Below are 13,856 nucleotides of genomic sequence, written 5' to 3'. Positions count from 1 at the left end.
TATTCTATATAAATATTCACAGTGAGGAACTTCTGTTATGTTCCACTATCAGCTGCGCTCTTCTTCATGGACGTTTAGTTTGGTTGCCTTATGCAGTTGCAGCGCCTCCTGTGGTAACCTGGTGGAACTGCTCACATAACCACCCAGTTCCAAAGCAACAGTTTTTTATTATGTACAATAATAAATTCACGTAAAATAACATGTTAATAGCTGGAATTAAATCTGAGCTGGTCTGTCCGATGTAGGCGGGGGCCTGCGGCGCCCTCTGCTGGCAGCAGGTTCATACAGTCTCAGCTTTGCCCCGTTACAGAAAACAGCAAAAGGCGGAAGAAGAAGGGTGAATCAGAAGAGAGGGATTCAAGTATTGTAGTATTGTTTCCCTCCCAAAGTTTCTCTGTGTCCCTGTACGTGAGCGGCTGTGGAGATAAATTCTGCATTTTCTTTTAATCTGAGAAGTTTGAGATGATTGTATTAATGCTGACTCAGCAAGACACGAAGGTTAGTCCTACAGAGGAATTGAATTGGGACCATATCAAATAAATGATAATGAAGTATTTATCATCATGAAGATTTGAAGTATTTACCAAACTACAAAGACGTCATGAGTTTGTTGTGTGTGAAGATGTCAGTGAGATTATAATCCAGTAAAATAGATCATAAGTAGTTCATGTGATAAAAATAAACGGATCATTTAGACATATTGTGTTTATTATTTTTGAGGAACTTTTAAAGTACTGTACCTCAGTTCAATACTAAAACCTGACAAAGCTGGTACTGCTCCATGGTTTCTGCTACTGCAGGTAAATAATCACCAGCTTGACTGATAAACACAAATATATGCAAATATAAAGCTTAGAGATGATGTCCTGATCTTATCCTGATGAAGCTCCGCGGGGTTAAAACACATCTGGTAAAATATAAATCAAGAATGTTTCTAGTAACTCAGGACCCGCTTCCTCTTCTGAGTTTAGTTTAACTAAACTAAAGGATTTCTCACCGATCCTCCGTTTAGTTCAGAGACAAAACTTTGTGAGAATCCTTTAGACAGGAAAAACGTGTGTATTTGTTACACGTTGTATTATTGTGGCGTCGCCGTTCGAATACCGACCGAAGAACAGCGTCGTCAAGAATTTCTTGGATTTCCTCCCGAGGCAGGATGTGAGACCTTTTAGTGCTGAAAGAGGATGTTGGCTGTTCTGTCACCTTGTGCAACAATCCTGGTGTGCATCTCGGTGGTAGTTACACTAGTTACATCTCGGTGGTAGTTACACTAGTTACATCTCGGTGGTAGTTACACTAGTTACATCTCGGTGGTAGTTACATTAGTTACATCTCGGTGGTAGTTACATCTCGGTGGTAGTTACATTAGTTACATCTCGGTGGTAGTTACATCTCGGTGGTAGTTACACTAGTTACATCTCGGTGGTAGTTACATCTCGGTGGTAGTTACATCTCGGTGGTAGTTACACTAGTTACATCTCGGTGGTAGTTACACTAGTTACATCTCGGTGGTAGTTACACTAGTTACATCTCGGTGGTAGTTACATCTCGGTGGTAGTTACACTAGTTACATCTCGGTGGTAGTTACATTAGTTACATCTCGGTGGTAGTTACATCTCGGTGGTAGTTACATCTCGGTGGTAGTTACATTAGTTACATCTCAGTGGTAGTTACATCTCGGTGGTAGTTACATCTCAGGCTGTAACAGGCCCCTTTAAGACTTTAAGAGTATTTTTCCCGAGAAAGGTTTTTTATAAATGAAGAGAAAATGATGATGTCAGCAGATCGTGTGAATGTAAAAGAAGTGATGTTAAATATCCATGTTTCTTTTCTGGAAGTCTTTTTATGAAATAAACTTAAAATAGTGTAAATCTGTGTAGTACTTCAGAAAACCTTAAAAAGTCAAATGAAATGATGGTTACAGTGAAAGCTGATGGTGTTTGTTTTTCCCTGGTATTACTGCTGGTACGTGTACCAGCAGTAATCTTTATCTCGCTGTCCTGGGACTTTATGGTTTTTATTGCAGAAGCAGAAACCAGCTTTGGTTTCTGCTTCGACCGTTTCAGCTCCACAAAGTGTGAAAACGAGTTTGAACTTAAAAGCAAAATTCAACTTTTAACCAGAAACTAACTGAAATAAAACATTCAGTCAATCGTTCAACAGGAATTCAACATTTCACACGCCGGCGCCTGGAGTTTGACGCTGCAGCGGCTTCAGGTTAAGATCCTGGAAATCAGGATGGTGCAACGCTTATATCCCAGGCTCAAAGGTTCAGGGGGAATTCATAGTGAGACCAGTGATTCTGAGAGCAGAGAGAAGAATGTGGAGCAGCAGAGCAGCAGGTGAGGTGGAGAGAGGGAGCAGCAGAGCAGTAGAGCAGCAGGTGAGGTGGAGGGAGGGAGCAGCAGAGCAGCAGAGCAGCAGAGCAGCAGGTGAGGTGGAGAGAGGGAGCAGCAGAGCAGTAGAGCAGCAGGTGAGGTGGAGAGAGGGAGCAGCAGAGCAGCAGAGCAGCAGAGCAGCAGGTGAGCAGCAGAGCAGCAGGTGAGGTGGAGGGATGGAGCAGCAGAGCAGCAGAGCAGCAGGTGAGGTGGAGGGAGCAGCAGAGCAGCAGGTGAGGTGGAGGGATGGAGCAGCAGAGCAGCAGAGCAGCAGGTGAGCAGCAGAGCAGCAGGTGAGTGTTACCTGTTGCAGTGAGGCCTGCAGGCAGACGAGCAGCAGAGCAGCAGAGCAGCAGAGCAGCAGAGCAGCAGGTGAGTGTTACCTGTTGCAGTGAGGCCTGCAGGCAGACGAGCAGCAGAGCAGCAGGTGAGCAGCAGAGCAGCAGAGCAGCAGAGCAGCAGAGCAGCAGGTGAGTGTTACCTGTTGCAGTGAGGCCTGCAGGCAGACGAGCAGCAGAGCAGCAGAGCAGCAGAGCAGCAGAGCAGCAGAGCAGCAGAGCAGCAGAGCAGCAGGTGAGTGTTACCTGTTGCAGTGAGGCCTGCAGGCAGACGAGCAGCAGCAGCAGCAGCTTCATGTTTCACTCGTACATCCAGTCGTCTGCAGCAGGAAACTGAGAGTCTCAACTAGTTTCTTCTTCTCCGCTCAGAAATAAACTGGAACAATCAAAGTGAGCAACATCCTCTGGAGCAGAAACTCTGGCAGAGCGTCCAGAAGCTTTTATGTCAAAGAAAACTGGAGTGAAGCTGCTGAGGACTGAAACACAAACTCAGATTAAACTGGATGAACGGATCCAGGAGGATCTTCAGTCCGACTCCAGGAGGATCTTCAGTCCGACTCCAGGAGGATCTTCAGTCCGACTCCAGGAGGATCTTCAGTCCGACTCCAGGAGGATCTTCAGTCCGACTCCAGGAGGATCTTCAGTCCGACTCCAGGAGGATCTTCAGTCCGACTCCAGGAGGATCTTCAGTCCGACTCCAGGAGGATCTTCAGTCCGACTCCAGGAGGATCAGCTTCTTCTTCAGTCCGACTCCAGGAGGATCTTCAGTCCGACTCCAGGAGGATCAGCTTCTTCTTCAGTCTGATTCCAGCAGGAAACCAGAAAGCCGCTGCGTCGCACTTCTTCCTCTCTAATCTAGGAAAGCAGAGGAAGAACAAGAGCGACTGGCCGAGCAGAGCGGGAACCTCCCAGAGGGTCATCAGCTCCTCCTGCTGCTTCCTGAGGAGCCCGAAGCCCAGGAACCAGCCCAGCTCTTCACACTGTGGAGGTTGAAGGTTCAACTCTGACCTGCAGACTGGAAGTCCTGCTGTTTCTGGACGGCAGGAGGAAGAAGAAGAAGAAGAAGAGGAGGAAGAAGAAGAAGAAGAAGAAGAAGAAGAAGAGGAGGAAGAAGAAGAAGAAGAAGAAGAGGAGGAAGAAGAAGAGGAGGAAGAAGAAGAAGAAGAAGAAGAAGAAGAAGAAGAAGAAGAAGAAGAAGAAGAAGAAGAAGAAGAAGAAGAAGAAGAAGAAGAAGAAGGAAAAGTAAAAACTGATTTGTCCCAAAAACAACTTTTTATTTACTTCCCTTCATATAATCAAAGTTATTTCTGCTGAAGTCTGAAAGAAAGATTTTTAAATGATTTTAAATTTTAAGCCCATAAAGGAGTGAAGTTTCTTCCAGAACCTTCTGAGACCCACTAAGAACAAAAGGAACCTCCAACAAACGGCTGGAACTTCCTGTCAAAAAGCAAAGAAACATTCCTTTTCTTTTCTTCTCACTCAGGAGCTTTTAGAATAAATACACTTGGCAAGTTTTATTTGTATACTTTAGTGTACCTCGCCAGGATGAAGCTGAGGCTCCAGGTTCTCTCTGGGTTTCCTCCCACACTTAATTAGTCCATTTTAATTACTTTTACTGTGAAGGAGCAGAAAACTGCTTCCTTCAGGTTTCCTCAGATCTTCGAGCCGCTCCGAGGAAAACACAGCCGATAGAAGGTAGAGGTGGTTTTTATCCCATCATGCATCTTGATAAAAACTGTTGAGAATAAAGTAGAATCGTCTCTAATATTCCTCTTTACTCTGCAGTACTCCTCATCCTCTGCACCGTCGCTCCAGAGTACCTGAGCTGGAAGAGAAAGAACTTCTTTGTTACTAACAGTACACTAACAGTACACTAACAGTACACTAACAGTACACTAACAGTACACTAACAGTACAGCACAGTACACTAACAGTACACTAACAGTACACTAACAGTACAGCGCAGTACACTAACAGTACAGTATAGTAAACTAACAGTACAGTACAGTACACTAACAGTACACTAACAGTACACTAACAGTACAGCGCAGTACACTAACAGTACAGTATAGTAAACTAACAGTACAGTACAGTACAGTACAGTACAGTACACTAACAGTACACTAACAGTATAGTTTCAGCAGTTCATCAAACTGCCTGCCAGGTATTTAGTAGTAGAAGTTACTTTTGGAATCTCAAAAGGTCAAAATATCGCCTCCTGCAGCCCTGATTACCTTCGCCTCTAAAGGTTATGTTTTCATCTGTGTGGATTTATTTATTTATTTATTTATTTATTGGTTGGTTGAGGTGGATTTGACCAACTTAGCATAAAAACTACAGACTCAAATTACAAGAAGTCTTCAGAGACGATTTGTCCAAAGATCTGGGACGTTAGCAGCTAACTGTCTCCGGATAAATCCCCAAAACTTCAAAATAAATGTCCCTTTCATCTCATCACACTAAATGTTCCAGTAATGTCTGCACTCATACATCTCCCAGAATGCCTTGCAGCCTCCGTAACCTGCTCGCTCAGCCGTTTCCATAGCGACGAGTCACGTTTCAGTGTTTAGCTACCTGCTACCTAGTTGGCATTGGCATGAGCTAACATGCTAACATGCTAGCAATGCTAACTCAGTTCCACAAAGGAATGTGGTGTTGGCGAAGGCCTGCGCTCTACCGAGTGTAGCTCTAGTTTGTATAAAGTGGTGTGATGGATGGAAGGACTGAGTTCATTTCTCTGTTGTTTTCGTGCACCGTCTCTCCTGCGGGGGGCGCTCTCTCCGAGCTCCTGAGCTCCTAACGAGAACGTTTCCAGCCTGTCGGTCGTCTTCCTGTCAACCTCACACGTCTGAGGAGAAGCAGCGATTACCCAGAAGCCTTTGCTCCTCCTGTCAGGAAGTCCCGGCCGGATTTCCGCTCGCGGCCGTGTGATGTGGACAGATTCCCTCCGTCAGCTGACGCTGCTTCTCGTCTGCGAGCCGAAAGGGAACGAGTGTTTCCATTTCCTGTTTCACCTCGGCTGCACTGGGCAAGCGGCTGCAGGAGGAGGGTCAAAGGTCAAACGGCGAGCAGACAGAACAATACCAGGAAGGAAGCAGAGAGAAAGGCTGGCGCGCCAGGGTTTAGTGCCTTGCCCGTTGGTTGTGGATTCTAATCTGCCAGATGAGCAGGAATCTCACCCTCTCCTCTTCCCGTGTTCTGGATGAAACGGCGGAGCGCCGGAGCGCCGGGGCGCCGGGGCGCCGGAGCGCCGGGGCACCGGCCCTCTGACTTCATGTTCTAGTGACGCTGGGATGTCTGAGGCCTTCAATGTTCTGAGCATCGACACAGAATCATCCTGAAGACGACGGCGTGGAACCGGCATCCCGACCTGCTGCAGAAGCTTTGATGAGACGAATATGAAACTCAGCATCAAACTATTTCTCTACTTTTCTGTGTTCTTGGTTTGTTTTCTTTTTAAATGTATTAAAACTTGTTTCTGTTCAGTTTTAAGGGACAGAAGCTGATTGATTCAGTATCAGAGTGGTGAAGTTACTTATTTAGGATTCATTACAGGCTTGTGGTATTTTAAACATTTGATCAATCACATACATAACTCATATCCATACAGTACACACACACACACACACACACACACACACACACACACACACACACACACATCCATATTAACAAATAGATCAGCTAGAGCTACACTCGGTAGAGCACAGACCTTCGCCATCGTTGGCATGGTAGCCGTTAGCTCATATCAATGCTAACTAGCGTGTCAGGTAGCTACATCCCTGTGAAACACTGAGCGTCTCCATGGCAACAGACGCTGATCACCTTTGATCTCCACGAGGAGCCGCGTTGTATGGAACGGTTTATTTTTATTTAAGTTTTTTGGGATTTATTGATAAACGTTTAGTCGTTAACATCCCAGAATCTATTGGATCTAACGGATCTAATCAATCTAATGGATCTACTGATCTAACTGATCTGATGGATCTAATCGATCTGATGGATCTAATCGATCTGATGGATCTAGTGGATCTGATGGATCTAGTGGATCTGATGATCTGATGGATCGGATGGATCTACTGGATCTAATGGATCTAATCGGATCAGTCCTTGATGTTGACAAATCTTCTTAGAAGATTTCAAGCACTTCAGGTCAATAGTTTTTGTTAAAAGTTGGTAAAATACATACAAACCAATAAATAAACACGCAGATGAAAACACAACTTAGACGAAATAGTATGTGTAAATATACTCACACATACTTATAAACCCACACATACCTCATATATATAAATATATGTCATTAACATGTCTGACAAGGAGCAGGTAGACGTAAACGTATTAAATCCTCTCCTCCAATAATCAACAGTTAGAATCTAGAATGATCTGTTTGTTTTAAGAGATTTAAGTTATTGTAGGTTTACTGAGTTTATTGTAGGTTTACTGAGTTTATTGTAGGTTTTATGAGTTTATTGTAGGTTTACTGAGTTTATTGTAGGTTTACTGAGTTTATTATATGAGAACATGATTGTAGAGCTGCTGCCTCTTTCTGTTACCATCTTGCTAAACTCCTGTTTACTGAACGACCTCGTCGCGTCGCTCCTGACGGCAACGGCAAATCAAAGTAGGTGGGCTGAAATTAAAAACCTTTGGTGGATTAATCTCTAAACTCAGAAATACCCGGAGGGCGGAGGACCGAGAGTGGAGGGCCGAGGACGGAGGGCGGAGGAGGACGGAGGGCCGAGGATGGAGGGCGGAGGAGGGCGGAGGAGGACGGAGGGCCGAGGACGGAGGGCCGAGGACGGAGGACGAAGGAGGACGGAGGACGGAGGGCCGAGGACGGAGGGCGGAGGAGGGCGGAGGAGGACGGAGGGCCGAGGACGGAGGGCGAAGGAGGACGGAGGACGGAGGGCCGAGGACGGAGGGCGGAGGACGGAGGGCGGAGGGCAAAGGACGGAGGGCCGAGGACGGAGGACGGAGGGCGGAGGGCGAAGGGCGGAGGAGGGCGGAGGGCGGAGGGCGGAGGGCGAAGGGCGGAGGAGGGCGGAGGAGGGCGGAGGAGGGCGGAGGAGGACGGAGGAGGACGGAGGGCCGAGGACGGAGGGCGAAGGAGGACGGAGGACGGAGGGCCGAGGACGGAGGGCGGAGGAGGAAGGGAGGAGGGCCGAGGGCGGAGGGCGGAGGACGGAGGGCGGAGGGCGGAGGGCGGAGGGCGGAGGGCAAAGGACGGAGGGCCGAGGATGGAGGACGGAGGGCGGAGAGCGAAGGGCGGAGGAGGGCGGAGGGCGGAAGAGGAAGGGAGGAGGGCGGAGGGCCGAGGGCGGAGGGCGGAGGAAGGAGGAAGGAGGAAGGAGGACGGAGGACGGAGGACGGAGGGCGGAGGGTTTTTGTTCAGGTCGACTGCTAAACTTCATTAAATGGTGTCGTACAGTTTGGCTCACTGGAAACTTATAAGATGGTTAAAAATCACTAAATGGTGATTCAGGAAAATAACCTTGTGTTCTGTGAAAGTATTCAGTATTTAGTATTTAGTAGTATTTACTTCAATGAATCCAAGTAAAATGTAGGACTTGATGTGAGAGAAGGGTGAGCGCTGCTTTAAGGACATTAGGAGGTTTGGTCCAGTCCAGGTTGGAAGGCTTCAATCACATCTGTCATTAAAACAAACAAACAAACAAACAAACAAACAAACAAACAAACAAACAAACAAACAAACAACTATCCAAGATACTTAAACCAGTGGAGGTCACGCTTTAGTTTGACTGATACAATAAGAATCTGAAGGATCCTCAGCTGTAGGCTGGAAGATTAAAAGGTTTTACTTTGGAGTTCTGAGACAAACACAAAGTGGAATGTTTGGATTTTGTTGGATTATAAGATTAACTGGGTTAAACGTCCCTGAAGCAGGTTGTGGGACTTCCAGTCCTGACCAGCAGTAAATCTTTCCCGCTGTGGATCAGCACTTCTGAAACACGAAAACACAAAACAAAAGGGTTTTCAGCTTGTTCAGCTTCCTCCACTTCCTGTCTGTCGGCGGTGAGGCTCAACCGCTTTCCTGTTTCGGGCCGAGGGCAGAGATACTGGACCAGGAAGTGTCCGCTCAGCAGAACCGACTCGCACCGTTAACAGCAAGTGGACTGATCTCCAGGAAAGAATCTCCAGCCGAAGCTCCGACCTCCTGAGAAGCAAAACAAAGAAGCTGATGGTTCAGCAGCAGAAGGTTGGAGCCGGATCTCCGGCTGGAAGCAGCGACGAGATGAAGCAGATTCTGGAGCCGACGGCTGAAACGCTCCATGTCTCTGCTTTCACTCAGGAAAACTTCAAAAACCAAAATAAAGAATTACTTCTGGCCTCCAGATTCGATCGTTTGTTTCAAGACGTCCACTGAGTTGTTGAAGTGGAGGTTCCCCTCCTTCGGATCACGTGACGGTTCTGGAGCCGACGTCTGCAACCTGCAGCTCCCAGAACCCTCCAGACAGAAAACTAGAGCTACACTCGGTAGAGCGCCACATTTCTTTGTGGAACCGAGTTAGCATCTCTAGTATGATAGCGGTTAGCTCACATCAGTGCTAACTAGGTAGCAGGTTGCTACATCACTGTGTGAAAAGTGACTTGTTGCCATGGAAACGGCTCAGAGCAGGTTATGGAGAGGCTGCAAGGCATTCTGGGAGTTTTATTAATGCTGATATTACGAGAACATTTCATATTAAACTCAGTGTGATAAGATGAACGGGACATTTATTTTGAAACGGTAAAACGTCCCAGAATCTAATGGACCGGTTCTGATGAGGACAAATCGTCCCGAAAGTTTTCAAACAATTTGGTTTGATTTGGTGAAAAGTCAGTTAAATTTATTCCTACAAACCAACAAGTAAATAAATAAATGAATAAAGACACAGACTAATACAGAACCTTCACCCAAAGTAAAAATAAAATACATTTCACACTGTTTTTCCTAAATGCTCTAATCTTCTGGCTAAAAACAGGCAGAACTACTAAAAATAGATAAAACAAGAACTACTACTACAAAATAAAACCTGGGAAAACAGTTAAAATAATAAAAATCACTAAGAAGCTTAAAATGACTAACCCTAAGTACAAATACTAAACCATTCTAACTAGAAGTTAAACAGCTAAAACGGCTCAAATAGTCCAGATTCTTTAAAACTAAAGTGGCAAAAATCCTTGAAATAAAAAAGGAAAAATTGCTGAAATCTGTGGATTTAAACTGTAACTAGTAAAGGTCGTGACCCGGGGCCTGCAGTTGTTCTGGAACTGGACTTTAAATTCCTTTTCTTTACTGAAACAGCAGGTAGATTCTTTTAGGTAAAAAAACCTCAAAGAAAGAAAATAAAATCATTTAGGAATCATTTAACTACGAAGCGAACTATATTTTGAAAAGAGATCACTTAAATGATTGGAAACAAATCATTTTAACTTTAAACCATAAGCATTTCTTTTCATTTGGATTTTTTAAACAACTGAAATCTATCAAATCAAAACAGTTTTAACCCTTTCAACAATATATTTAGTTTATTTTCTAATGAACCATATTTAGAGAAAATCCCTCAGATTAATTTTTAGTAAGATGTTGACATTTGGTTTAACAAACAAAACACATTAAACTTAATGTCCATATCAAAGCTGGACCTCCAGGAGTTCTCTGTTCAGGAGATGAAGTGAGGCTCAGTGGAGCGAACCGGGTTACCAGGTGAGTTCCTGATCACCTGACAGGTACGCCTCTCCTACCTGGCCTCTGCTGGGGGGCAGCCAGGTGACCTCTCACCTCTCCTACCTGGCCTCTGCTGGGGGGCAGCCAGTTGACCCCTCACCTCTCCTACCTGGCCTCTGCTGGGGGGCAGCCAGGTGACCCCTCACCTCTCCTACCTGGCCTCTGCTGGGCAGCCAGGTGACCCCTCACCTCTCCTACCTGGCCTCTGCTGGGGGGCAGCCAGGTGACGTCTCACCTCTCCTACCTGGCCTCTGCTGGGGGGCAGCCAGGTGACCTCTCACCTCTCCTACCTGGCCCCTGCTGGGCAGCCAGGTGACCCCTCACCTCTCCTACCTGGCCTCTGCTGGGCAGCCAGGTGACGTCTCACCTCTCCTACCTGGCCTCTGCTGGGGGGCAGCCAGGTGACCCCTCACCTCTCCTACCTGGCCTCTGCTGGGCAGCCAGGTGACGTCTCACCTCTCCTACCTGGCCTCTGCTGGGGGGCAGCCAGGTGACCCCTCACCTCTCCTACCTGGCCTCTGCTGGGGGGCAGCCAGGTGACCCCTCACCTCTCCTACCTGGCCTCTGCTGGGGGGCAGCCAGGTGACCCCTCACCTCTCCTACCTGGCCTCTGCTGGGGGGCAGCCAGGTGACGTCTCACCTGATCCCCGGTACCGGTGGAGCCGGAGGCAGAAGAGTCATGAATGTCATTTTTAGTTCATTTCTTCATTTCAGAACAAGAGCATGTTGTTTAGCTCCAGACAATATTAGTATTTATTATTGTGAAAACGGCTCTTTGAGAATTCTCCGTGAGCTGAAACTGATGACACTTTTAAACAAACTTCAGCTGAATTTAGTTTTACTGAAACATCAAGTTAATAAAAAAACAAACATTAAAGGTGTAAATTTCACCCACAACCTTAAGTTGAGTTCAACACAAAGTTAATTTAATGTGTAGAGCTGGTAGAGGTAGAACCCCCAAAGCAGCAGCATCTCCGAGTGAAAAAGAAGCTTCAGACTGATTAAACAGTCAAACTAGTAGTTTTAGTAGAAAATCTCACTGAAACAGACTCGCAGCTTAAAATCGCTGCTTCAGGTGAAATCTGTGGCGTCAGCGTGGAAATCCTGCAGAGTCACAAGAACCAGACGACTCGTGTTGCACAGGGATTTTTAATTTCACTTGAACTTGGTGGTAATCCCCTCCGACGGGACCAGATGTAACGTAAACCAGTGGCGGGGAGGGAGTCCAACTCTTCTTTAACAATAATAATCATGTACAAAAACATTCAAACGCAAAGAAAATATAAAAAAAAACTAAACAACAAATGATATAACATGATGGAAACATCCTCAGTGTTTAGTACAAAATCAGCTTCCAGAGGAAAACATCCAGAGTCCCAAAGCAACAAGTCAGTTCATATCATAGCAATAAAAAGCTCCAATATACAGTCGAGTAATACTGCGTCTATCGGGTATAATGTGCAAGAATTAAAATGTTGGGAGAGCTCTGTGTGTGTGTGTGTGTGTGTGTGTGTGTGTGTGTGTGTGTGTTACACGGGGGAAACGCAACCCAGAGGTTTTTGGTTTTAAAGCAACTTCACATAAATAACAGCGAGAAACCAAGAGGACTTTGGATGTCTGAAGGAGTCGTCTCCAGGTTTTGTGCTCAGTCAGAACTTCCTCCCGTCCGACTCCAGAGAAGATTTACCTGAAGTGACAAACTGCTCCTCAAAAGACAAAATAATAAATCCATTTGAACCTGTTGACCGTCTTGCAGCGCCCCCTGCTGTGCAAACGCCACTCGGGCCCTTCATCCGGCCTCCTGATGCTTTTAAAAGTCATGACTCATCAAGTTATCTCAGAAATTCTCACATGTTTGGCTCCTCAGCAGGTCACGAGTCTGCGACGGCACTGGATCCTCCAACCTCTTTAAAATGTCTGCAGCAGAACCCATCCTGAGCAGCACAGGGGAATCCCTCCGGGACGTCCGACCGTCGGCCTCAGTGAGCTTCAAAGAGCCTGATGGGCCATTGAGAGCTTCCAGCAGTCGTTTCTCACAGCGGATCCTCCACACTCTCCATGGTCACGAATAATTTAACACATAAAGACATGCTGTGACTGTTAAACAGTCCCTCAGTTCACTGGGGGACTGGATCTGTGGCGCCCTCTTGTGGCTGAAGTAATGTTAACTGAAGCATTGTCGACGACAAAATCTGACTTTGTGTGAAAAAAACAAAACAAATGTAGAACTTGAGGATAGTGTGTGCAGTGATAACATGATAGAACATTTCTGAAGTAAACTGGGCTGGTTCTTAAGCTGAAACATGAGCAGAACCACATTTAAGTGACGTCATCCAACACCGACTAAGATTCCCTGGTCGACAGAGAGACGGTGTCCTCAACATGTAGTGACGGAGTTAGAAAGCCAGCAGACTGATAGTAACCTTCTCCTCTAACCAGGAAGTGAATGAGGATGAAACCGGCTGAGAAACTGAGAATCTCATGAACTCGGCTCCTTTAGGTGAACGGAGGAAAAATCTACGTTTTAAATGTGTTTCCTCCGCTCAGCCCTTGAAAGCGATGGACGTTCAGAGAAGCGAACTGAGGCCTTTAACCAGTCAAACCCTGAAACCCTCCGAGTCGTCTCGACGGCGAGCTCGCTCCGCCGACCAATCAGCTTTCAGAGCTTCGCCTGTCCGTCCCTCGATGATCAGCCGGTGAGCTCCACGGGAAGCTCGCGGCTGCACAGCGCCTCCCACTGGCGGGCGAGGAGCGAGATCAGCCTCTCCCTGCTGTCGGCTCCCGGGACAAACACGCACCACTGGACCTCGCCCTCAGCGCCCCGGCCGGCCCCGCCCCCTCTGGGCGGGGCTTCCTCCGCGCCGGCGACGGAGAAGTGGTCCATGGTGAGGTGGCAGAGCAGGTCGGGGCCGGGCAGGTCGTCGAACACCAGCGTCAGGGCCTGAGGGTACGTCTGGTAGCCCAGCAGGACCCGGTCCAGGTCCCGGATCCTCCGAGCCTCCCGCAGCTGATAGCGCTCCCTGCAGGACGACACAGGAATGACACCAAGGTTTCCCATTATCACTGAGGTGAATGAAAAAGCAGCTTCTGCAGCCAAAGATGCTTTTTGAGTTCTAAAACAACGAAACTGAAAAGAGAAATTCATTCATGCACTCAAACTAAACCTGGACTAAAACCTAAACTAAAGCTTAACAGGTGGGAAATGGGAACGTCAGCAGTTGGGAGGGACCCATTTCCCAGTTCAGAGTGTTCAGCTGACAGTATCCACAGCTGGAGGGGAGAAGTGTTCGCTGGTGGGTGGAGGGAGCGACGGTGTTTACGTCCTCCATTAATCAGCCCTGCGCCTCCTCTTTACTCAGGATGAGCAGGGGGAATCAAACCGACGCTCTCTACTGACGCTAAATGTTC

The 13,856-nt window shown here is 47.0% G+C and overlaps 2 protein-coding genes across 2 annotated transcripts in view; both read right to left on the bottom strand.

The window, feature by feature from the left end:
* stab1 (stabilin 1) overlaps positions 1-3,573 on the bottom strand; it is a 92,223-nt gene extending 88,650 nt beyond the window's left edge. Inside the window, exon 1 of the mRNA XM_080461178.1 lies at positions 2,963-3,573. Within this exon, the coding sequence (XP_080317304.1) occupies positions 2,963-3,013 (51 nt within the window). The 5' untranslated portion in view covers positions 3,014-3,573. The remainder of the gene's footprint in view (positions 1-2,962) is intronic.
* Positions 3,574-11,579: 8,006 nt separating this feature from the next.
* Positions 11,580-13,856, bottom strand: part of nisch (nischarin) — a 29,041-nt gene continuing 26,764 nt past the window's right edge. The window contains exon 28 of the mRNA XM_080462448.1: positions 11,580-13,468. Within this exon, the coding sequence (XP_080318574.1) occupies positions 13,138-13,468 (331 nt within the window). The 3' untranslated portion in view covers positions 11,580-13,137. The remainder of the gene's footprint in view (positions 13,469-13,856) is intronic.

Source organism: Lipophrys pholis (genome assembly GCF_963383615.2).
Source record: "Lipophrys pholis genome assembly, chromosome: 4".
Classification (NCBI taxonomy): Eukaryota; Metazoa; Chordata; class Actinopteri; order Blenniiformes; family Blenniidae; genus Lipophrys; species Lipophrys pholis.
The sequence above is the reverse complement of the archived record's forward strand: the minus strand, read 5'-3'. Positions and strand labels throughout refer to the sequence as shown.